Source organism: Tachypleus tridentatus, chromosome 8 (genome assembly GCF_004210375.1).
Source record: "Tachypleus tridentatus isolate NWPU-2018 chromosome 8, ASM421037v1, whole genome shotgun sequence".
NCBI classification, from domain to species: domain Eukaryota; kingdom Metazoa; phylum Arthropoda; class Merostomata; order Xiphosura; family Limulidae; genus Tachypleus; species Tachypleus tridentatus.
Genome location: NC_134832.1, coordinates 22,462,614 through 22,489,694, shown reverse-complemented (window position 1 = coordinate 22,489,694; position 27,081 = coordinate 22,462,614). Strand labels below are relative to the sequence as shown.

Here is a 27,081-nt window from a genome sequence, read left to right as displayed (position 1 = left end):
AAGTGAGGTTGATATTTGAAACAAATATAACTTTGGTGTGTAAGTTCAGAGTTTCCGTTTAGTTTTATTATGGTAGTTGTCAGTCAGTTGATTTCATGTATTTTAAATTTTTATTCAGCTTTTGAAGGGGGCAATACGAACTGTTTAGAAAACGGATTGTAAATATTCGGAGAAACAAGTGATGTAATGTCCAACAAAAGCCTTCAAGGTGACCTCTGAGCATTTTGAAAAATAATGTTTCAATCTCAGAAATAATACTTTGATCAACAAACATGCATTTCTATAGTATCTATAAAAATGTATATTATATTAGTTACTTAGTAGAATGCTGTTCTGATTATTCAACTATATATTTAGAGTGTTTGAAATTGGGTTAAGTGTTTATTCTAAGAAATATTCTGCTGATGTTCAACTGTTAAGTTTTGGATTAATTATTGTATAAAGTTTTGTAGATAAAATTTGCTAAAACTAAGTCTCCTGGTGGAACAACGGTAAGTTTACAGACTGACAGCGCCAAAATCTGGGATTCGATTACTCACAGTGGACTCAGCAAATAAACTTGTGGCTTTCTCGAAAAACACAATAAAATTACTTTACTGTAACAAAACTAAATGAGTAAATGAAATTAACTGTTATCACTCATAGACTTATAATACTGTCAAGAAACTAATCAATAGAAAATTGCTGGTGTATTTGAAAATAAATATTCATAGTGACATATTCTATATTTGTTTAAATCATGACATTTCTGTGAAATAGATGAGAACATATTTGAAATTTTCTCAGCACATATGATATCACCACTATTTTTAAGAAGATTTGTTTCTATTTTAAAACTAAAACAATGATGCTCTGTGTCGATTTACATAAACAGACAATTTTCTTGTTAAGTGTCACTATAACATTTCTGTATAAGCTAATAGTTAATAAGAAAAATCAAATAATAATGTAGATTTTCCATGCAATGAAATACATGTCAAAAGAAAGTTGGATGTAAATTATTTTAATATACAACTGATTCACTTGTATGTTGTTATTTACTTGCGATTTGCCAAAAAAAGAGATAGTGACGTCGCACGAGATCGAATAAGGACACCTAAAATTGTTTCTCCAAATCCTGTTACCACGTTTACCAAAATCTTGTAGAACAAATAAAATTCGTTTACTTCTAGATTATAGCTGTCTTCTGAGTAATAGTCCTGAAACCATGAAGAAAGTGAACAAAAGAATTAGGGAACAAATCAAGTTCTTACAACGAAAGAGCAGACGCGTGAAATTAACTGTTGTTTCATTAACCATGACTGCGTAAGTTCTGAAAAACGAAAACTTAATATCGGCCAAAGGTTCTGATATGCGGAATAGCACCTTTTCTGATATATTTTAGAAATTTTTAAAACGACATTGCTTATTAACAGGAAGAGGAAATTGATTCACAAAGTGTTTTTCAAGTATAATCTTGTTCTACCACATTCATTTATATTCAAAAGTGACATAAAAACATTAACTGAGCATCCGGTTTTATACGAGGAGCATTACAAGTAAAGAGGAAGAAAAGGAATCAATTATTTCTGTTTTAATGCTAAATAAAATGCCCACAAGAAAGTAAATATAGTGGGATGGAAATTTCTTGCCAATGTTGATGTGTATGTAGATACGGGAGACGATATAACTCCTTATATCAGCCATGCCACTTCTTCGTACTAAAAGGAGTATTAATATCTCGCCACAAACTTTCAGCCATGTTTTTTTTTTTCCATCATAACAATGAAAAGTGCAAAATATAATATGTCGTACATTATCTCACATGCTAAACCTCGTTCGAAACACTTTTATACACAATAATTTTTTTTAAAAAAAAGTAGAGATAGTGATTATATTAATTGGCTGTTCAAAATAAAACTGAACTTTGAGTTAATTTCAGTTTTCAAGAGAATGATACGAAGTGCTATCAGACATTTGTATGATCTATTTAAAAAGGTTAGAAGAAATAACGATGATTGAAAAGAGAAAATACAATTTATGACACAATAAAACATCCGGAGAAGAAATGACAAAAACAAAAATTAATTCATCCGTACCTCTTTCTATACATGCCTAAGAATTTCAATCTAAGACACAATTTCCCATGAAATCTGGTATAGAAGAACCTATTTCGCCTACACTTATTTCCATTGCGCTGTCTGTTACTGTAGGACTTTCTTGAACAAATCCAGCTATATTACTATGAAATCCAACTCTAGAACTTAGCTATCCATTTCAACAATATTGCTAGATTGAGAAATAACGGCCTCTGGTGGGAAAGCAGTGTGGGAGATATGTCAGATTCAGTTCGAAATAAATGGATGGAATAGTGAAAAAGTTATTCATCTTGCTCCACATTTAAACTGGTCAGCTTTAACGATATTAAGTAACATTCCAGGTGAGAACTGTAACAACTATCAAGTATTGATAACTGCCTTATTCAACAGGTTTGGTGTTAAAGAGTAGAAGGAAGTATTTAGAGCAAAGTTACGGAATAAGGTAAGGAGGAAGGAAAAGACATTAGCTATTCCTGCAAAGATTTGGAAAGGTTTGCCTAACTTTACTACCTGGAGGATCCATGAAAAATTATGCATCCATTGGTATGAGACTAATTTACAAACACCATGCCAATGAGAATATGAAAATTAAGTTGAAACTCTCTAACTAATAGAAATGGATTGTAGTAAAGGTGTAGATAAACTACTAAAAACACCCTTTAGAAGCAAGGGGGTGATTAGTTTAAGTATTGTTGAAACGGCAGCTTGACATTTCTCTATAGAAATACATTTTGTTGTTTTCCACGCGCAGGGGCCCGGCATGACCAAACGTGTTAAGGCGTGCAACTCGTAATCTGAGGGTCGCGGGTTCGCATCCCAGTCGCGCCAAACATGCTCGCTCTTTCAGCCGTGGGGGCGTTATAATGTGACGGTCAATCCCACTCTTTGTTGGTAAAAGAATAGCCCAAGAGTTGGCGGTGGGTGGTGATGACCACCTTGAAAAAAATGACATTTTTGTTCTGCACATAGGATGTTATGTTTTCTCTTTCGGAAACAGCTCTTATACAGTGATCTCATTTTAATTTTTTAGGCATTATATAAAGATTGTTTCATTTTTTCATATATTTTTTCCAGTCTCCTTCATTCTTCAAACACAGCTGAAGTAAAATAATTCAAATTTGCTCTTTAATCTATTGTTTGTAGAACTTCTGTTATTCTGTAGTATCTAAACGATTTCTTCTGGAGGAAATCAGGAACCTGAAAACACCACAGAGTAAGTTATTAATAAAAGAAAATTTGATAAACTGACCAAAGTATTTGCTTTAAGTGAATATTATGCTTTTCTTCTAACATTTTATTAACTGAATTTAAAAAGCTTCATGCATGTAAAAATTGCATTTTCAATTTGTTGAAGAATTTACAACCAAGGGCCTGAGAGAGTAGTTGAGTCTTAGAAAAATATTTTCTTTAACATGGAACTTTCGTTGATATTGTAAATGTCCACGGCTTATTTATCGCTGTGATCACACAGACAGGAAGGAAGTGTACCAAAATCTTATGCACTGAGATTGGCCGTTTGGGTTCTTTCCCTTAGGATTCATCTCAGTGTGAGAAGGTGTAAACAACTTAGGACATTAAGGACATCATAATAGTGCATGGTCTGGAGAGTCTGAGATTCTTGTGGCCAGAATAATCTAATACTGCTTCTGATTGAGCTCAACAACAAGTCTGACTGGGAGAAATTGGAAATGCCGCTGGGGAGCAAAGTCTATTATTCTGAGCTATTTGGCCAACAGGTGCCAACTGATAAAGTTGATAACCATAAAAGTAGTTACGAGCTTCTCCTTGATTGTAGATAAACTGGCCAAGATGACCATTAAAGTTAAGCCAGTGGTCACATAGAGCTGAATGCGTGAGTTGCCTATAGTAGTTCACCATTCTCCCAACCAAAGACATGGATCTAGTTCTCATTCAACTGTATAGGTACATAAGCATGCTCACTATTCTGTACTCCCTGCATTTAGAATATATCAGCTTGGTATTGATCAAAGGCCCTTGAGTGAGAGGTTTATGTTTTAACCACAGTTTTCTGTAAATGAGATGTGGCACATCTTTCCCTTTTAATTTCAGGTGAGTCATCATTAAGAATGGATGGAGTTAGTGCAGTCACTGATCTTGAGTTTGGATGGTCTTGCTATTGATTCTATTAAGTGAGGAGTAGTTTTGAGACTGGAAGATAGTCGAAGCCAAATTGCCAATTTTCTTTACTCAAGGGAAACATAACTTTGTAACAAAACAAGTTTAAAATTAGATAGAGGAGCTTGGGCACTTATATAGACAGTATGAATCGTTTGCATAAAAAGATAGAACCTGCGTTGGCTTCAGCAAATTGCAAAGATATCCTTGCAGATAACTCACTTTTACTGTTGTAATAAAGTTTCTATTCATACCTTTTAAATGAGTGACAAGAGATGAAGCAGCATGTAGCAGCAACTGTTGTGGGTAAATCTCGAACAGACTATCCACCTCATATGGCTTAACAGTTCCAAGCTTGAGTTTCGCCGAGAGTAAACCAGCAGTTAATTCATCTTAGTCCAGAGACACAACACCACTGATTTCCAGTGAATAGGCATGGATATTTCATGATCTTCTTATAATATGTGTTAGACAGAAGATTGAATAATGCTTTCACTTGAATATTACTCTAGAAAGGAGGTCCAAAGCTTTCTATGATCATTTATGTTACTTCAGCATGAAGTTCTCACACCTTGCTACGCAGCAAGGTAAGTAAAATTACCAGTTTGACTAACTGTGTAGCAGGTTTAGAATAGCAAATGCTAACTGTTGTTACTTCAGCTAAAAGAAAGTAATGAAGTTGGGTCTGGTCACCAACTTGGAGAAGTGTACTAGACAGTTTGTCTAAAATTATTTGGTAGTAAACCTAGCTTTCTTAGAACTAGAGGGCACTTGATATGTACTTATAACTTACGAGGATAAAAAAGATAGGACATGGCTTATGAAGTTTCAGATTTGGAAGGGTCGAATGCATTAATGCCAATGGATCGCGTCACTGCACAGTGAGACTCTGTCTGCTCAAACACAGGATACCATGTGATATTTGAAAGTATTTCTATCTTAATAGCATAAAATCACATGATAAGAGCTTCAGATACTGATTGGCTATTACAATCAGCACTACATAAGATCCAGAAGGGGCAGCTGTAGGTCCAGAACTACTTGTGCACTCATTTCTACTGGCGGTCAGTGATACTGACTAGTTCTAGTCTGTCACTTCAAAATTAGAAATGGCAGGTGTAAATATCGTACAAGCAGCTTTGGCAAAATTCAACCAAAAAGCATTTAGCCCTTGGTCAGTGCCTGGTTGAGGTGTCTAGATGTAATGGGAGTTCTTCAGATCATGCTTTATAGTCTTCACTATTTTTCTCGTGAATCTGGAAAGCATATGACATATCTATATCCGGTCAGGGGGTTGTGTTTTCTTTGAATGTATATTGACATATGTATATTTGTAATGACAGCACGAGTATTTACTTTTGATGAAAAATATTAATTTAGCCGAAATCTGCCAGTGATTTTTTACTTTATGACGTCTAAAAAAGATAAACGATGTGAAGTTGACGGCTTCTAGATGACATAGCTCTCAAATCAGCCTGTGAGTAATTGTGTCTCAGTACAAGACAGTTTGTTCTAAATTACGAGGATATACCATAAAGTAAGACGTTGCTATATACATATATATGACCATAAAATAAACGCAGTGGATGCACTATACAGGCTTAAACATGTGTACAAACATTACGTAAAATCATTCATAAATTTTGAATAACACAAATAGCTCAATACACAAAAGAAAACATAATAATTAAATAATACATAAGTGAAAATAAAAGGTTTTAACTAGATGTGAAGACTTTATGGAATGAGATTAGCTGAGTTTACTGAGATTGTAGGTATTATTTGATGACATAGTGCACCATTACTGTCATTTATAATAATGAAAAAATATTTCAATTTCGACATCGAAATGATTGACAGGAAGTGAATTTTCATGGAAGAATTAGAGTGACAGAGATAGAAGTACAGTTCAACATGGTGTTTTCGGTTAAAATGCTGCAAGTTATTTTGATCAAATCAATTTGAAGCATTAATGAGCAGATGCATTATCAAGTTGACAAAGCCAGTATTTTATTTGGTTATGACTGAAGGGTAAGTTATATGGGTCATTATCACAGAAATGACAATAGCAAAAGGCACAGCTAAAAATATAGATCAAGTGGAGGCTCAATGAAGCCTGGGTGATGTTATAGATGGATTTTTTTATGGATGAATAAGGCATAGAAATGTGTGAAGTGTGCAAAAATATCTGTTAAAGTTACAAAATTCAGATTTTTTCTATAGTGCCTTTAGGAGGAAATCAGTGCATATGTTGAGGTGAGATGGATGAATTTATATTTTTTACGTGGGAGAGGGGATGAATGTGAGATAGGCATGTCAATAAGTGTAAATGATAGTGCAATGAATTCCTAATATATTCCATCCTCTAACAATAACGTTATTTCCGGAACAAAGAATTTCGTTGTTCTTATTTTAGTTCTTACTTCCGTCTTTAAAAGTTTCCTCACTGTAGTGAGGATTTGTCGTGAGTACTGAATGATTTGTAAATATGTTAGAGATATTTGTGAAACTAGCTACGTGTAAAAAGTCTGTATAAATGGATTTTTATTATTTTCCTACAACACATCACACAACAAATAACACGAGTTTTTTAGATGTTTCCCCAACTTACAATGTTGAGCGCAAGCGAGTTCTACAGGAAACAAAAATATTGTGTAAAACAAGATATGTTGTAAAACTACATAACCTGTGATGGATGTACAAAAATATAAATACAAACTTCTTTGCCGCTTATAGTTAACCATTCTAATACAAAATATGTGTTATGTTTAATATATGTTATTAGCAACGTTAACTTTTCCTTTCAGTTAACTTAAACACATATTTAGATCTGTTTGATTGAAATTCTCAAATCATATGATGCCACAATGAAACTTCGTCACAGTTACAGCCTTTAAAAAATAGTTAATTAATTATTACTTGAAAACCAGACTTTTTGATGTCGCGGCCTGGTTAAAAGACCTGTTACATAGGTTAAATATCCATGTGCTATCCAAACAAAAATAAAACCTCATACTAGTATTTGAATATATGTTGCTATTACGTTACTTTTTATTTTATTAAGTTGTGAAAGTAGTGCCACATTAAAATATGTTAGTTTGTATGAGTGATTGTTACATTTGAAATGTAGAATTTATTGATACTTAACTTTGCAATCAATCTATTGCATCTGATTAAATGTAACTGTGAATACACTAAGAAGCTATAGAAATCAGCTTTCATTTCATTCACGATTTGTTTTTAGCAATAGAAAACATTGATATCCAGAGATTTTGGTCTTAGTAAAAAACTATGCAACCGGCACACAATTTGCTGAAACTGCCTTAAACTGAAAGAAACAAAGATATAAACATAATCTATATATTATTAAAAAGTGCTTAACAAACAAAAAATTTATCTCCAAAATGCAATTTAAAATTTTGAGTGGAAAAGCGGTGACGTACACAGGGGGATTGGTTTACTTCATTCATTCATTGTTGGTTGATCTTTCGGTATAGAATTATCCCAGGTAAAGCTTCGATAAGTTGCCAAAGATGTTCAAAAGCTTTTGGCTTCCTGAAATTGGAGATCATGGCATAGGTGAGGTGAGGATCTAACTGCTTCTTATGGTTTTTCATAATGTAAGTGCCCTTTTTGTCAACGAACTCTGCCTTTTAATATCGTTTGAACATTACTGTAAACCTTTAAAGTAGCAAATGAATCTGTATAATGTTCAAAAGCCCTGAAAATTCGAAGTAACCAGAAAACAAACAGCGTTTTAGTGTTGTTTATTGAGTTGGTTGTGTTATAATAACTGACTAAAATAAAGAACGTATACAACATGTGCAAAATTATTCTTAACTGTCTTAAACAAAATGAAATTCAAAAAATTAAAAATATGATTCCAAATGCATCTATAATATTGACTCGAAAAAATTATTTCAACGATATACTCTTTTATTAATTATATTTTCTACATGCACATTTTCATTAATGTATTGAAAGATGTATTTTTTTCTTTTCAAAACTGTTTCACTTATATATTATCGTTTATAATAGAAGGGTGAACTCATTAATTTTATACTTATTAAGATGCACCAGAATGCGCTTACAGTCTTTTCCTTGTTTCAAGATAATGATTTTAAATTCATGAAATTAGGGAGGCTGTCTAAAGCGGAATAATAGTTTTGTTAATTTTATCGATAGATTGAGTTAAACGAAACTTCATGCTGATCGCATAAATTATCCTTAAAACATGCTGACATGATATATATATACTTGTAATTTGTATCAAAATTAGGCTATTAAAATGTTGAATACTAGTTTTGTTTCAAAATTTCACACTTGTTTAATTGTAATATGTTGTCATAGACTTATTATTGATACAAAAAGTAATTTAAAATTATGTCGACTGAAAATATTTTTAGTCCTAACAAAAGAATTGCTTCATTATTACGAAATCACACATAAGAAAGAAACCAGTAGAGGTAGGCATTCATCAGAAGATTCAAGAAATTTGATTGTGTAATAAAAAAGTAAAAATAATGCAGTTTCGAGTTTAAATGAAAACAATGTATGATATTTTAAAATCAATACGAAAAAAATGGTATAATTTATACAGAACTTTAATAAATTAAAAATTTGAAATAAATTGAGCTACTCAAATGTATATGTTTATATCAGGGCTTTAATTACATCACAGTTAATGTCGTTAAACCACAATGTACAATTAAATTACTTGAAATCAAAAAATGTAACTTGATTGTATATCAGCTTACAAAACAATTCATAAAATATAAACCATTGTTTTTTTATTCCCACAATAGTTTATTTCATCATTATTTCAGTGACCGCTCTTACATCTAATCACTTTAGAATCAGAATAGTTCAATGGTAGGAAATTGTTTTTAAAAACAATGGTCATTGTTTTAAATGTGTGAAAATATTATTTCGAACCATTTATTTGACTCATAAACATTACCTATTACTGAAAATGATTGCTTATGTAGTCTGCCTAGCAAACACAGAAGCATTAATTGTTTAAGGTTTGTTTCTTTTCACGGAGAAAAGAACTGAGAAGCAAAACTTTCTTTAATTTGCCATTATTCACTTTTAAGGTATCAATTATTATGTTATCGAGAGATAGGCACAAAGGAAGGGGTTACGAAAGTTTTTAGAAAAACATGCACTGGTTAATATATTCTCAACTATATTCAAAGAAAAGATTTGCATATAACACAATGCTTTTAAATTATCAATTAGGTCACTGGATCGCTCTCTAGTAGCAATCTCACAATCAAACTTGTGTATTCTAAGTTTCTACCATATTATCTAAAAAAAGTGATAAAAGTCGATTAAACTTTATTATAATCAGAATCGTTCAGTTAAATTTCACTTATTTGTGGTTAACATCTTGCGATGAAGGACGTGGCTTGTAGACTTGATTGTTGATTTCAAAGAAATCGGAAGACCTGCTGCACTGTACTTTGTGAGGCCAATCACAAGTCAACAGGGCTTGACTGAAGATTGTTCCAGGAGGGCACATAAGGTCATGCTGTCGCTTATTGGGCTCACAAATGTGAAACACCTATAACAACATATTTTATTATATAATTTCTGTATTTTATTTTTAAAATATAATTACCTAACTCTGTTTAAGAATAAAACCTTACAATAAAATAATAGTTTTGATTTTTATCATTCGTTAACTGTTTGACATGGACATTCAACAATGGAGTGTATAATAACATTTCATTTACACATCATTTATTGTGCGTTTCCGCTGAATAAGTTTTTAACTCCAATACCAAAGCTTCTAAGGGCAGCTAAAAAAACACAATACAAAGATTTAGTTGAAACACAGTTTATATCAGTTGTTTGGAAGACATCAGGTCTTATGGCGTGTAACGCTTAGTCTGAAAGCTAAATATGGAAAATATTGATGAATTCAAAGAAGATATGACCAGATAAAGATAAAGCACCGATACAAATGTAGTAAAAGAAAGATGGCTGGGTCGAAAATGGAGAGTCATTAATGTTCTTCTATTGGAGGAAGTTGTTTGGGTCTGTAAAGTATCAAAAGGAAGTAAATAACAAAATAAAGACAAACAGTGATGGAATGAGAAAGAACGAAAGGAGATAAAAGAGAAGGGAAGAATATTCAGAGAGTTTCAAGGAAATGAGAACAAAACTATCATGTATAGGAAAGCTAAACAAAACGCCAGTAAAACAACGGCCGTAATGAATCATGGGATTAATGGTATAGTAAGCTGGAAAAGCTTGGGGAAACGATAATGTAAAAGATAGTTAAGTCTAGAGAAATAACACAATGAAATATTAAAGAAAGAAATATAATAAAGAACAAATATGGATCAGTAGTTATTAAGGATAAGGTCATAGAGAAAATGTGAATGCAGTATTATGGAGAGCTGTTCAATATAGAAAATAAAACAGATAATATGGAGGATGCAGATAGAGTTTAAGGACCAGTGGGTGAAATAAGCAAATCAGAACTTTAAAATATTATCATGATATGAAACCTGGTACGACCATGGGCCATCAGGGGGCGACATTTAACATAATTACAAATATAGATGAAGAAGACATAGGTATGGAGTGGAAGTTCTTGCAGATGGTGTTAAATTTAAAGAAATTCCAGAGGACTGGAGAAAGAACGCAATGATACCAATATACGTAAGCAAAAAGGTGATGTATTAGAATGTGTTGATTCCAAAGGCATTAAATGATTATTTTTATCTCGAGGGAATAGTTAAAGAGAGTGGTCAAAGAAGAAGATATCATCAGATGAAAACAGTTTGGTCTTATGCCGTCATATGGTTAATGTAATATTCCTTGTAAGGTAGCTATAAAAAAAGAATTTAGAGAGAAATGGAGCATTATACTAGTGTTTTGACGGCTTATATAATACATATAACAAAGTATAAAGGGAGATTGTTTACTGGTGTATAAAAAAAAAATGATCTAAGGAATGTATTAAGACGTAAAGACGTAGGTAAGAAAAAACAAGGAGATATAGATGAATTCGAAGTAAACATACGATTACATTAAGGGTCAGCTCTAAGCTCATGGCCCGGCATGGCTAATCAGAGGGTCGCGGATTCGAATCCCGGTCGCACCAAACATACTCGTCCTTTCAGCCGTGGGGGCGTTATAATGTGCCGGTCAATCCCACTATTCTTTGGTAAAAGAGTAGCCCAAGAGTTGGCGGTGGGTGTTGATAACTAGCTGCCTTCCCTCTAGTTATACACTGTTAAATTAGGAGCGGCTAGCGCAGATAGTCCTCGTGTAGCTTTGCGCGAAATTCAAAACAAGTAAAATCTAAGCTCATATAATGGTAATGGATGATCTTTCATAAAATGCCAGAAAAAGAGAATTGAGAGAATTATTATTTGTTGCCGATCTAGTGAATACGAGTAGAAGAGAGGAGAAAATACAGATAATGGCAGGAACAGTTGGAGGAAGGTGAGCTTAAGATAGATATAGGTGACATGCATGTGATGGTAATTAGTAAGGAAGGAAGGCAATTTGTCAGAATACAGGACAAGTTAAATAGGAAGGTAACCCAAAGAGAAAAGTATAAATACTTCTGCTCACAAATCAACGAGAATAAGTATATGACTTGGAAGAGAGACAGATAAGAAGTGGGTAAAAAAACGTGAAAGAGTGTTTTGGGGATTGTCTGTGAAAATAAAATGCCAGGAATTTATAATAGAGTAGTTAGGCTAGTTCTGTTGTATGGAGTAAAGACATGGGCAATGAGAGGAGAAGAAGAACGTTGTCTGGAAAAGATAGAAATGAAAACGTAGCTTTAGATGATGGTAACATGTTTAAGGAATAGTATTATAAATTATGATATTAAAAGTTGGCTGAGATATGTAAGATAACAGAAAAACCAAGTGAAGCTAAACTGGGGTGATATACGTAATCGAAACGAAGGAAACAATAATCTAGTGAGAAAATATTTGGAATGCCAGTCGAACGTAGACAATGTGGAGAACATCACAAATTGAGATGGAAAAACGAGACACACCAAGACATGAGAGAGACTGGCGAAACGCTGAAAGATGTAGTGAATATCAGTTATTAGAGAATTATCCATAACTAGATAATATTAAAGGTGAATGAAGAAGACCAAGTTTCCTAAGGCTGGCTGGAATACTTAATAAAAAATGTAGTTAAAACACAGTTTATATCGGTTGTTTACAAAGTATCAGGTCTTATCCTGGAGAAATATGATCTCATCCTGAGCAATATAGATATCATATTATTCTATATACTTATACAAAACAACTGGAAAAGTGTGATATCATATTATTTATACTGGTCCAAAGAGGATTTTCAACGACTGTATAAACCATTTCAACTATACCCTATTTATTGCACGTAACTCGCTAGGAATTCATCAAAATGGTTAAAATATTTTTATAAAGAAACGAAAAAATATTCAAGTCCTAATTTAAATAACTTTTTAGAACATCGAATTATCTTTAAATCATCTATTGTGGTGCCAAAATATTTTCATGAACAGCGACAGGAGGTCAGATAATAAAATAGACCATTATTTTTATTGCATTGTTCTGAATTAAGCACAAGGCTACATAATGGGATATCTGTTATGTACAGATATACCGATGTGACACTAATAAAGAGTTTAAAAATTTGTCGCTTAAAAAGCATCTCTCATAAGAATAGGAGCAAGTTACAAAATTCAATATAGACTGTATGCATCTCGCTGGGCTAATACAGTGGCAATCGATTTTTTAGTAGAAATTTTAAATAAATAAGTAGTGCTTCACCATTTTATTAAAAATTAGAGTTTCATAAATACAGTTATTTAAAAACAGCAAAAAATTAAGCAATTTATAAATAACTACATATATATTAAATCAAGCCCATGGCATCTTTTTTGCTAGAAAGTGACTTATTACTATTTTAAAATTTGGGTTGGTTTGTTTTGAATTTCGCGCAAGGCTACACGAGGGCTGTCTGCGCTAGCTCTCCCTAATTTAGCCGTGTAAGACTAGAGAAAAAGCAGCTAGTCATCACCGCCCACCGCCAACTCTTGGGCTATTATTTTACCAACGAATAGTGGGATTGACCGTCGTATTATAATGCCCCCACGGCTGAAAGGGCGAGCATGTTTGGTGTGTTGGGAATTCGAAGCCGCGACCCTCGGTTTACGAGTCGAGTGTCTTAACCACCTGCCTATGCCAGGCTTTAAAATTTGGTATAAACTGTTGCAAAAAATATTTAGATAAAAATTAGACATGCTTTCATTGAAACAAACGAATGCTAGAAACTAAATAAATTACCTGCATGTATAAAAACACAAGAAAAGCTTGATTAAAATTGAGTTTCTTTGCGTCTTTTTTTTCAATTTTTATAATAAGAAACAAGTATAATAGTCAAAAAATTAAATTACTCTAGTGAATTGTCCTTGAAAAGAGTCAACCTTTGGTAAAGACGAAAACTAAAATATCATATAAATAAAATAGAAAAACTTATAATTGCCGACTTAGTTAATATATTTTTTTACTTTACCAATAAGCGCTAGAAAAACTTAAATAAACACATTCTTCTGATTCTTACTTTACATTCTGTCTCTGTATCCGCGTAATAACCAGGGAGTTCATAGTTACGACATCGAAAGTTAGTAAAGGGAAGTTCTGTATATTTCGAATGACCAGCTCCAGAAACGTCTTTGTTGTCGAATGTTAGCCTACTAGATGGAGAAATATTATCATTATTTGGAGTTCGAAAGATTTCAGATGGAGTGTTGAACTGATGAGTACCACTGAAATGAGTGGTATGTTCACCCTGTGTACCTGATGACAAACTTTTTCTCAGGACATCTTCAGAAATTGGTAAGTTGGGACCACCGAGATTAATTATTGAGAATTCAGAAGAATGGATGTGAGGATTTAAAGAAGTTTTGGATTCGACATGTGGAATTGAACTGAATTTGTCTATTTCTGGTGATATTTTACCTACTTCCAAAGAAGGAATTTCAATTATTAGTGATTGTGTGTTTCTATCAAAAACTGTAGGATTTCCAGATGAACTTTGCCTTGTAGAGTATTTTAATGGTCCAACAACTGGTGTGTTTTCATAAAAAGAAAGCTTTCCTAAAGAGTTTTGTGGAGCTAGATTATTGATATTTTGGACTTGAAAACTCGATGTTTCTTTTTGATGTTTTCGTTCTTTCAGTGGGATATTTTGTAGTAAATTTTCCAAAGTTTGTCCTAAAGAAGCAACATTGACCGTTCCTTCTTCAGAAGAATATTTTTCTGGCAGCAATCCTTCGAAAACAAGAATTGAGATGTTATTTTCTCTGTTGGAAGACTTAATATCTTGAAAATTACCATTCAAAGCCTTGGCATTAACAAAAACTGGTTGTTGGTCAGCTCCTATCCAAAATTCTTCTTTCTGATTACTTATCTCTGTTAGAGGTTTCAGATTTTGAAAAGTATTACTCTGAGCTGGTAAAACTCTAAAATTTTCTTTGTGATTTACAAAAGGTATTCGTTTAACCACTTTCACTCGTCTAGGAAGCTTTCTTTTAATTGAGTATCCTGTTCTCCAATCAGCATTATCCGATGCAGAAGTCAATAGGTGGGACTCTTTTTCTAACAAAACAGGGTAAATGTTTTTAGATGTGTTCTCCGAACTTTTCAGATTTTTTAACTGCAATGAAACCTTTGCTTGTCTAAATGTTGTATTATTTAGGTCTTCTAGAACTCGTGAACGACGCTTCAGTAAGGGTCTCCATGGTTCTTCGCTAGACTGTTGCTAAAATGTAGGCAAGAACAAAATACTATTATTATTATAGCACAAGTAGCCTAGTTGTTTTGCGTTATAAAACACCAAACCATTGTTATTACTAATTGATCTCAAAACGTATTGACAAAAATAAGCAAAACATTTTTATTTTATAAATAACAAAATAAAACATAAATCACAAATAAAATAAAACATAAGCGGGCTCTTGATGAATAACTGAGACAGAGCAAAAAATAAAAAAGCAAAGTGCTAGGGAGATCAGTAAGTACGAATGCTATGTTTTTATTGGTTACTTGGGTCCAAACCAGAAAAGCCATGTACACGTGACAGTGTAAAAGTATTTGTTTTCGTAATAGTTTAAAAAACTCTTGTTAAGTAAAAATAAATTGTTAAAGATACTATGAGCACTGTCATCTTCAAATATTACTCTGAGAATTTACATTTATTCTTGCTTTAAAGCCAATCTTATAAATTACGTTATGGAAACTGACAAAGCTGCCTACCTGTGCCTCACATGTCATAAGTAGAAGGAATCCTGCAAAAATAAGTCTTTTTATCAGTTTCCACATTGAAAGAGTGGCAAAATATTTCACATACTTTAATACTATATGGTAAAGACAACTGAGTCTCTAGAGTTAGTTTAACACATGAATATCTTTGAGCAGTCAGTCTTCAAACTGATACCATTATAAAATTCCTAAGACATTTCCAAATCAGATACTTTATTAATGATACTAATCTGACACGTCTTTAGAAGTAATACTAAAATATGATATTGTAAATGAATCAGAGGACTATTTGATAAATATTTTATCGAAGAAAATAGCATATACATATTATACTTTATTTAATATAATCTACATATTCTTTCGAACAAAATATATCCACGCTTTAGTTTTTCCACTTAAATGTTAAACTTACCAAATATAGAAGTGCGAAGTGAGCAATGCATTGTAGTAGATCCTCTTCAGCCTACAAAAGAAACAACTTGTCACATGAGAAGCAAATATATTGTTTCTGAACTATTGCGAAAAGGTCAACCATTATTATGACAGCAGAGAGGGGCTAGTAAATTTTAGGGGGCGAGCGATCTATGCGAGCAAATCAGAGGTGTTTCGTTTTTCTGTGTACGAAAAAAAGAGGGCTTATGGTCATTATTACGATTGTAATTAAACTAGAATTACAGATCTTAAGCCTAGAAAATACATTATTTTGAAGTCCAGTGCTCTGTTGGATAGTTCTTGTCGTACATGTAATATAAAAAATAAATATGCTTTGAGACATTTTTTGTGTAGAGCATTATCAATAAAACAACATATATGACGACAGAATAAGTGAAAGGTTGTTTTCTTCCAAATTAATCAAATACGCTTCACTATATAACTGTTAATTACTCTTATTTTTAAAATAATGGTTATATTTTAAACAGAGAAGTATAGAAAAACCTAAGAGGTCGTTTTCTTTGCATACAACTTTCAAAGTTCCAAACAATGACTGATCCCTATGCCTTAAAACAGAAATTTTATAAGAAGTAAATACGTTGTTGCCGGACTAGAGTAAAGTTCAACACTCAGTTTTTATGTGAAGAAATTTTGTTTCTGAAAAAAAAAGACCAATTTCAACAGATGCAAGTTTTGATAGGAAAAAACGACATTATTATTTCTAGACAACTGCCAAGATTAACGTTTGCAATATTTGTAAGAAGTTTGATTATTTCAGTGCTTCTTGGTCAATGCTAACTAAATTCAACTGTTGGATTTCAGTGGTACTATAATAAAGCAAAATGGTACCCATTCAGTGTTAACTCTCGATGACGAGAAACCCACTTGAAGTAAAGATGTATAAAGACGGCTGGAATGGGTATTAACATTTTAACTAAAATAAAGTACAGAACAACGTTTCGACCTTCTTAGGTCATCTTATGGTTGACCTCAGACTACAATGTTTACTCTTAAAGTAATCAAAATTGATTCTAACACAATAAACAAAGTTAACGTTGAATAACAAAATGCATATTAATGCCACTTGAGGAGTTAAGTTTTGAACAGTGTCAGTTTTCAAAGACAAAAAAGTATCATCATAAGGAAGTTAACTTAAAATAATAATGCCTTATGATAAATACATCTATAAATTAAAACTACTTAGTTCGCTGTGTCAACTTTAAAACGCTTAGGCAACTGTTTAAAATAATACATTTTCTTTAAAATATTTTACTGCCAAAAGTCCTATATTTCATGCTTTTTAAAAGAAGGAATCATTTTTTAGAAGATACATCTCTTTCACTCTCAAACTGTCAGATGAAGATATGTAATTTTATTGTAGTTACTGTATCTACCTTAATACATGTTAAAACGATCATGCTGTCAAACAATTTAATAAATAATATTTTAAGTAAAAAAAAAATAAATTATTTTCCACATATATGACTCCCTGTATACTTACGAATAACATAAGGTTTTCAAGCAATAGATATACGTTTGACTGTAATTCAGTGACATCATACATTATTGAAAAACACAAGATACACCTAACTGAATATCAGAATCAAATTAAAATGGTTTGTTTTGAATTTCGCGCAAAGCTACACGACGGTAAGATTAGAGGGAAAGGAAGCTAGCCATCATCACTAACTCTGGGGTTACTATTTTACTGACGAATAGTGGGATTGAGCGTCACATTATAATGCCCCCACGCCTGAAAGAGTGAGCAGGTTTGATGTGACGGAGATTCGAACTCGTGAACCTCAGAGGAGGAGTTGAGTGCCTTAACCACCTGGCCACACCGGGCCAGTTAAAGTGACAAATAAACAAATAGTTGCATACTATAATAACAAATAAATATATGCATTTTATTCTGAAGTTTAAAAGGTTTTTACAAATTTTCTTAACTACAATATTTTTTCAACGTTAGCAAATTTGCTATGAAATTTTTACTACAAACATAATTTTAATCAGAAAAAAATACTTTACATGTTGTTAAATTATTTTACTATTTCAGAAATAAAAAATGTACCAAAACGTATTTAAATTGTAAAAATTATACACTTTTTATAAAATAATTTTATAACTCAATAAAACTGTTTTTATAACTGAAGCTATTTATTAATTAAAAATTACAAAACACATTATTTATAAGTTTCTTATTTTATATACCTAAAATAATAAGTATTTTACATTATTAACTACTAATATTGTTTAACTATTAAAATAATTAAATAAAAATATTGTGTTCATAAACATTCTAGCTAACTCAAAAACTCAGTGTTGTAAGTTTATAACATTAAACTAAAGCAAAATTAGTGATGAATAAAGGAATTAATTAAATATGGCTTAGCACTGGTAATGTTTTTACGGATCTTAAAACATTAAGTATAACACTGTCTTAAAAATACTGTTATTAATCTTAATCTAAATATTCCTCTCTCGCTAATGCCGTATGTATGAAAATATCAAAAAAGAAATTTATTTTGTGTATTAAAAGTAATTATATATTTCGCACTAACACTGTAGTTTTAAAAGCATACAAAATTGCAAAACAAATGTCTTCCCTAAGATTTAAATTTAAAATAATGTTCAAAATGTTTTTAATGTTTACTCGTTTTCTAAAATACAGAATATATACAACTATTTACAGTCAACATTCGTTCAAGTGGTAGTTATGTTATATTTTAATTATTATATAATGCAAGACAAATGATATAATTAATATCTCTGTAAGAATATAGTCACTTAAATACCTGAATATCAGAAAAAGATGTCGTATTTCAAATTTTCCTTCACAAGTGGAATTAGTTTTTGTCAGTAGCACACACACTGTAGACTTTTGTTGTAGATCAAATTGAGAAACGCTCGCGTTTTTATACCTTACTAAGCCCACTAATCTCTCTTCGAAATGGGTCTTGAGGTCACTGGCTAGCAGGTAAATAAGATTGTGCTGAGATGTAGTGGGCCGTCTGTAAGAATTTATTCTAACGACAGAAATCCACGCTTACTGATGCTCTTACATGAATATCTTCACTGTCTCTAATAATTATTTCTTCGGTACATTGTTATGTATAAGAATACTCTTATAATTTGGCATCACCTTTTCATTGTATTACTATTCACGTGATCTGCTTCTCTAGCCTAGTGAAAGTGATTAACAAGGCACATTATTTTGCTACCCCTAATTATGTTGTACGTATATGTACACACAGATCGCTTTCGCTATACACATTTACAAGTAGTTAATGAGCAATGATGGTAGACATTGTTTCTGTCGGTCTCACTAGATTTGTTGTTGTTGTTAAGTTGTATACACTTTCAAGAACAACGGACCAGGAAGTAGCTTTTGCTATGTAGACCAGTTTTTGTTTAGATCCACCACACCTTCTTTATCCTCTTGTTTATTTACTAACTCTTGTTGAGCTCGTGGAAGGTACTGAATGAAGAATGAGGCTGATCTTTGACTCTATTCAGTAGGATCAAAGCAAACGGGGCTACTGAAATAGAACAATCGCACAATATTGGTATTCAAGTAGAAGTATGTATAAGGTAAACAAAATCGTTCTACTTAACAGTGACCGCTTTAAAGATTTTTTTTCATATTACTCTTAACTTTAAGTTTTCATGCATGATGGTTTTATATTGTTACTTTTCATCACTCTTCTTTTTTATAATATCATGAAGTAAAACCTTTTTTTTTACTTCAACTCTTAACTCGAAGGAAACATAATACTTAAAAATTGAAAATGAACTATATTTTCTGTTTGTCTGTATAATTCTATTTAGAATTAATATATTCGAATGAAAGTGTTTTAGCCGCGTAATGCTCTCCGTTTTTCTTTCTTTTTTTCTGACTTAAAAATCCAAAGCTATTTATTAAAGTTTTTTGAAATAAAATTAAATCAGAGGATTTTCATTTAATTTGATAGAATCAGATATTTCTTTATTTTAATTTGAAAAATTAGACTAGGAGTTTGAAAATGTTGTCTCTAAATTGTGAATTTTTAATATCTTAGCTAGCAATTCCAAATGCCACTTTAGATTTGTTCTAGTAGTCGAAATTCCCCTTTGAAGATATGTACTATTAGTCGAAACATTGGATTATAGTGCAATCATATACATATAAAAGCACACATGAAGCATAAGCTTATAATATATTTATCAAAACATAGAACAATTCAATTAATTTGGATGTTGATTTGAAGTAGCAAAGTGGTTTGTTTCTCACAGTTCTCATAACTAAACTTCTAAAGTCTAAAGTGTTACTTCCACAATGTTCATATCGTTAAAAGTTTGTGCTGAACACACGCTTTTATAATCATAAAATAGAGGAAAACGTTTGTTTGTTTTGGAATTTCGCACAAAGCTACTCGAGGGCTATCTGTGCTAGCCGTCCCTAATTTAGCAGTGTAAGACTAGAGGGAAGGCAGCTAGTCATCACCACCCACCGCCAACTCTTGGGCTACTCTTTTACCAACGAATAGTGGGATTGACCGTCACATTATAACGCCCCCACGGCTGGGAGGGCGAGCATGTTTGGCGCGACTCGGGCGCGAACCCGCGACCCTCAGATTACGAAGCGCACGCCTTAACGCGCTAGGCCATGCCAGGCCTAGAGGAAAACGAATCTCGCGTCAGAAAGTCCTGTAGTCTAGTACGTCCGGAAGAACTCAATTCAGACCCTTGTAAATCATCACACTTGAAATGACTGCAACAAAAGGGTCTTCATTTTTAGTTTGTTTAGTGACAAACTACGAGGAGTAAGTAATTAGCAAAGAAATAATATTGCTATTTTGTTAAATAAGCAAAATAATTTTTCGTATGATTTCATGCACTTATCCCTCAGCGAAGCGAGTGTGAGCTAGTAGTTAACGTGTCCAGACTGTGAATCCGATAACTCACGGTTTGCGTATTACTACAGTAAAAATGAGTTCCACAATTTGGAACTGTGGGTGCGTGACAAGAGAACAAGAAAGCTGGCGGCGTGTGCTGCAATCTGACTATATTTTAGGAGCATAAAATTAATGACACCTATCCATTGTTAATTTTCTGTAGCTTTGCACAAAGATTAAAAAAAAAGAAATGTTAATAACCTAATCTCATCAACCTCATCAAACCACAGAACTGAATTTCTTCGCATGACTAGAACACGTATATTTCATTCACATTGATTAAATAACAGACAAATGAATTGCCGTTTTATATTTGAACGTTTATTAAACCTAAGTTGTCAATTTTGAAATATCGTCATTAACTAAGTTTTATAACTTTCTTCCTCAGCTGTTTTAATTCAAGGTTACGATAGTTACAAAGGATTGTATTATATGTTTTGCTTTAACAAACATAATGAAAGAATAAAGTTGTAAATAATACGTATGCTGCACTGTAGTATAAGGTTTAGCATGGCTTCATACATTGGACTCGTAATCGGATAGCTGCAAGCTCATGACCAGATTTCATTATGCCAATGTGTTCTAGAACAAAACACATTACCTCACGTATTTCAGAATACTCAGTTGTATGATAGACTGTGACAAAGTGGAACTGGTAACCGGAGGTGGATAGCACTAAAGAAAGGTAATGTTCCAACATATTTTTTGTAGTATTTTACATGAAACACATTATTTTATTTTTACTTCTGTGCCTTTTATGTCTTTGTATTCTAAAATCAAAACAAAATGTTCGGAATTTCGAAGATGCACATAAAGTAATATTTTATATATTTTTTTATTTTAACATTTTCGTAAATCCTGAATAGTATCTATCGTTTAGTTTGGATTATAAAAACCAACAACAATTCAGTTTTCTGTTTCTGGGCTCATAGATATTTTCTTCAACAAAAATAATTAACTCTGTATCGTTAAAGTGAGGCACAGAACAAGATTTGAAACATCTTGTCACTACTTTGTTAGTTAAATAAATGCATGCCACTGATACCGAGCTTTGTTTCTTGTTTTGAATGTTTTATGCTTGTTCCAATGAACAACATCTGAACCTCATGTTGATCGATAGACGTCACTTGCATGACGTCACAACATCAAACCGGTTTTCATAGCGCAAATATTTACTGTGTACCTCCATCAAAGGAATACTATTCAGCAGTTTAGTATTGTTCAAGAAACTATAAGTGATAAATGAATGACTGCTCATTAAAAACTATAAGAAAATAATGATAACGATTATATTAATGTATTTGATGAAGTTTTGTTTATTAAGATTGCTTACGAGTTATAACTTTCAAAACTTATGAATGAACTTTATGCACTAGTGTTCATGGAGTACACCTAGCGATAAACCTGTTTTATTCTACAATGTTTTGCTTCGCTAAACACGAAGGTCAGTGAGTATGCTAACTATAGAGATCTCTTTAAAAATATACTTCTTTCTGCTAGTGAGGTCAAGACACGTAATTTTACTTTAATATTTTGTTTTCATACAGTTTTATGTGAAATATTTTATCACAATAATCTACCTTGTGTAATTTCGTATATACACACACACATATAACACACCTATAAAATTCGTATGAAACTGTGTCGTTTCTTAAGTATTATATGTACTTTATTTCCTAGTTCCTTCTTTTTCTGTGATTATGACAAACAAAGAACATAGGATTACACAGCTTATGAATCGTAATAAATAACACACAACAACCTGTATTTATCTAATCAATCTCAATTTCACCCTCGACCCGAAAAATATAAGTACTTTGTTTTCATTTCTCTCCTTTTTCATGTTTAAATTATCACGTTAGTAACGTATTTTTATACGTTATTAAACGAATTTGCAATTGAACATTTTACGGTAATACGCTCAACTTCTCGTAAAGATTAAGTTTTCTGTTTACCTCAAAATAAATTACACTTTAGGCATTTTGCAATTGAACATTTTACGGTAATACGCTCAACTTCTCGTTCTACCAAGAAATCCTGTAATTCCTTCCTGAACAGAGAATAGGGGGGGGGGGATAACTGGAGGCAAAACACGTTTGTTTAGAAAGTGTTTGGTAATTGTAGTGTTCTAGGGTTACAGTATTCATTTATTGGACTACAGAGCTCTTAAGTGGTTGATCAAACATATCATTGTTTGCACCTCAGGCACGTAATCTTATGTACCACTAGCGAGATAATTAAAAATATAAAATTTTATTGAAAAATACTTGAAACGTAATTAGAAGGATTTAAATATTATGCAATTGACATTTCAGATGTTTGGAATATTAACATGAAAATCACTTTGCACTCGAACTGGCAAAATAAAAAGGACTCGATATATTCATTGGAAAATTTTTAGTAAAAAATACATAACTGAAATTATTCTTTGTATATAAACAACTTGTAATGTTCACTAAAAGTCTGTCAAATATGGAGAAGACACACATATATTGCATTAACATTTATAACATTAAAAATATATTCAAGTAAAAATGGTTACATGGTCGGTCCCTTGGAACGAGCCTGTTTTGTAAAGTTAAAGGCGTGTGTGTGTGTGTGTGTGTTTTTTTTCTTATAGCAAAGCCACATCGGGCTATCTGCTCAGCCCACCGAAGGGAATCGAACCGCTGATTTTAGCGTTGTAAATCCGGAGACATACCGCTGTACTAGCAGGAGGCAAGTTAAAGGCAGAAGCTCTAAAGTAATTTATTTTTTCAAAGTCTATGTTGAAGTGTTTTTACTTGAGGTATTAATTCAGATCAAAATTCAAACGAAAACGATGCTGAACAAAATTTAGTGTCATTGTTGTCTTAATTGTACGTGATATTATGTGAAATGAATACACATCTAGTACTAAAAATATATCATATTTCTATGCAAAACTATTGTGTGTATACATAATTTATATACATGAATTATTCTTATGCACATACGCAATTGTTGTAATAAGCAAGGATTATACCACTTCGAAGATTTATCAGTATCGCATTCCTAAATCAATAAATATAAGACACCAAAAAATTAAAGCATTTGATAAAATAAATCGTGAAAATTTAAAGCAAATATATTACGGAAAGCTATATTTTCAGCGTTAACTCTTGATCGAATCAACGACTTTCCTCTGATACACTGCTGCATCCGTATCAGATTGTTAAATCACGACTGTATCATATTTCTTATATATGTGCCTTTTTACAGGCTGAACCCATCCTTCAAAAACTTTCTGTACCTGCGCCTGTTAGTATGACAAAAAAAAAACATTTTTAAAAGAAAAGTGTTATAATATATCTTATTACTTCTCAAATAATTTACTTCTCTTGCTGGTTTATTTACAGCTTATGGACTTAAACTTAAAAATCTTAATCAGACACTTAACAGAATAAAAATATTTGCTCATCTCTTTTCAGGTAATTTTGAAGAAAAGGAAAGACTTAGTGATATTTGTGCACTTATCTCCCGTATGTCAAAGTGTTATTATGTCACGATAATGGCAGGTATTTATAAACAGGAAAAAAACGCTTGTTGTTATTTCAATCCTAAACCTAAATTACCAACTTTATAGGCAAGACAAAAGTATTGGATTATGAAAGAAGCACCAAAGATACGTAACGTAATTAGTTTTATGATCTGTCTTTCTTGTGTTTTAGAAAAATACAATAAAACGTAGTTTTCCTTAATTTGTTTATTTTTTCAATACAGTAAAAGGTTTTGATACTTTTACTAATCAAGAAGATAGCTGAATTAACTTTATAGTGTATTACTTATATATATATATATATTATAACCATAAATGTTTAACCAATAAACAGAACACATTAAAATTAAACAAAATACGCTGCATATTTTTAAAAGGATCCTAGGATACAAGTTACAACGTGGGATTATAAAATGTATCCTGGGTTTTGGGGGTGACAGAGGAAGTAGGACCTACATAGCGGTGAGAATACACCGTCTAACAGTGTTAACCTCCATTCGACAGTCTCACATAAGAAATAAAAGATAGCAAAAAATATATAATTAAAAATTGAAATTAGGAGAATGAGATATCAATGCTCAAGCCCACAATGTTTCACATACACTGCTGGCCAAAATCTTAAGGCCAATGAACATAAAGAAAACATATGCATTTTGCATTGTTAGACTCAAACACTTATTTGAGTAGAGCTTCGAAAGATGAAAATAAGTAAAGTAAAAATAAAATAAAAAAAAATTTAGCATTTAATACGGAAAATGTGAACATTATGAATTTAGCCTAAATACTAGCTGGTCAAAAGTATAAGACCATACCAAAAAGAAGTCCTAAACAGGGTAGGAAATGCCCAACAAGAGGTCTCAGTAGTGAGTTGCACGGCCGTCATTGCGAATAACTTCGAACATTCGCTTTGGTATGGTCGATATAAGCGTTTGCAGAAGGCTGTCTGGAATGTTATTCCAAGTGGTGAATATGGCTTCACGAAGATCATGCACTGTTTGGAATTGATGTCCATCTCTATAGACTTCCCTTGCCATCCACCCTCAAACATTTTCGATGGAGTTCAGTTCGGGCGAACACGCTGAATGGTCCAAAAGAATTACGTTATTCGCCATGAAAAAGTCCTTTGTCCTGCGGGCATTGTGGATTGCAGCATTGTCCTGGTGAAAGATCCAGTCACTTCCACACGAGCGAGGGCCTTCAGTCAATAAGGATGCACTCTTCAACATGCCAATATTGCCAGCTGCTGTTTGACGCCCCTGTATAACGTGAAGCTCCGTTGTTCCATGGAAGGAGAAAGCACCCCAGATCGTGAAGTAAACTCCTTCACTGCGTCGTGTAGAAAATGTCTCCGGTGGGATATCTTTATCGTGCCAGTAACGTTGAAAGCCATCTGGTCCATCCAAGTTAAATTTTTTCTCATCAGAGAACAAAATCTTCTTCCATTTTTCCACGTCCAATGTTTGGTGCTTCTCAGCAAAGTTTAACCGAGCTGTTTCGTGGTGTGGAAGGAGGCGTGGCCTTTGAAGACGGTTACGGTTTTTGAAGCCTTTCTCTCGTAGATGCCGTTTTATTGTTCTTGAGCTGCATTTTGCGTCCGTAAAGGCCCTTAATCTGGTTCGATGATCGGCTGGTGTCTTGCCGGACAACCTGTCGAATCCTCCTGCTCAACGCCGGCGAAATTTTCTTGGGCCGACCACTTGAAATTATCGTTCCGTATCCCTCAGGGTCTTTTAAGAAATTTGCAACAGTAGTTTTACTATACTCAATCTCACCAGCGATGGCACGTTGAGAGAGACCTTACTTTTGCAGCTTGACAATTCTGCCACGTTCAAACTCTGTCAATTTTTTAGCCTTTGCCATGTTTTTACCCAATGTAACACAGGAAATGTCAGTGGGAGATGTTGACAACGCTCATGCTTGAACACAAATGACTAAATTTCGTTACGTGTTTACCAATTAACGCTTCGTTTCACTATGGTCTTAAACTTTTGACCAGACTAATTTCATAGTGTTCACATTTTCCCTATTAAATGCTAAAACGATTTTATTTTTATTTTCCCTTTTCTTATTTTCATCTTTCGAAGCTCTACTCAAATAAATGGTTGAGTCTTACAACGTAAAATGCATATTTATTCTTAATGCTCATTGGCCTTAAGATTTTGGCCAGCAGTATATATATCACCCTTAACTGCCTGCAGACAGTTGTAAAAAGGTGACTGATCTCTCAAGTGAAGAATTAATTAAAATAAAAATTAAAGAAACAAGGTACTACCATTTGAGAGTAAGTAAGATGAAAACTTACTTCGTGAAGTTAGCATTCCAGCCCTCAATATGGTAGAAAGGCACTAACTGACAGCACGATAGGGGCTGTAATGTTAACATCAAGAGGTAAGTTTTCACCTTACCTACTCCGAATTGGTAGTACCTTTTTCTTCATTTTTATTTCAATTAATTCTTTACTTGGGAAAGCAGTCACTTTCCACAACTGTCTGCAGGCAGTTAAGGGTGATATAGATGTGGGACATTGTGGGCTTGAGCGCCCCCATCTCGCTCTCCTAATTTCTATTTCTACTCCTAATTGTATATCTCTTACTATTCTTTATTTCTTATGTGTGACTGGCAAATTGAGGTTAAGACTGATAGACAGTGTATCCTCACCGTTATGTGGTTCCTCTTTCGCAGTCATCCCCAAAACG

At 32.8% G+C, this 27,081-nt stretch overlaps 1 protein-coding gene and 1 long non-coding RNA gene across 4 annotated transcripts in view; one reads left to right on the top strand and one right to left on the bottom strand.

The window, feature by feature from the left end:
- Nucleotides 1–814: 814 nt before the first annotated feature.
- Nucleotides 815–27,081, bottom strand: part of LOC143258657 (uncharacterized) — a 40,699-nt gene continuing 14,432 nt past the window's right edge. The window contains exons 2-6 of one of the 2 annotated variants that reach the window (XM_076517952.1): nucleotides 18,730–19,473; nucleotides 15,915–15,965; nucleotides 15,497–15,528; nucleotides 13,803–15,002; nucleotides 815–9,780 (exon numbers count right to left, since the gene is read on the bottom strand). In XM_076517952.1, coding sequence (XP_076374067.1) covers nucleotides 9,589–9,780; nucleotides 13,803–15,002; nucleotides 15,497–15,528; nucleotides 15,915–15,945 — 1,455 coding nt within the window. In that variant the 5' untranslated portion in view covers nucleotides 15,946–15,965; nucleotides 18,730–19,473 and the 3' untranslated portion in view covers nucleotides 815–9,588. The remainder of the gene's footprint in view (nucleotides 9,781–13,802; nucleotides 15,003–15,496; nucleotides 15,529–15,914; nucleotides 15,966–18,729; nucleotides 19,474–27,081) is intronic. The other variant, XM_076517953.1, reaches the window with a different exon arrangement.
- On the top strand, nucleotides 21,971–24,587 carry LOC143258658 (uncharacterized). 2 transcript variants are annotated; one of them, XR_013032448.1, is made up of 3 exons: nucleotides 22,009–22,312; nucleotides 23,489–23,611; nucleotides 24,318–24,587. It is a non-coding gene; the product is annotated as an uncharacterized LOC143258658 (long non-coding RNA). The 2 variants fall into 2 exon arrangements; XR_013032447.1 differs by lacking the exon at nucleotides 23,489–23,611 and having other exon boundaries at nucleotides 21,971–22,312.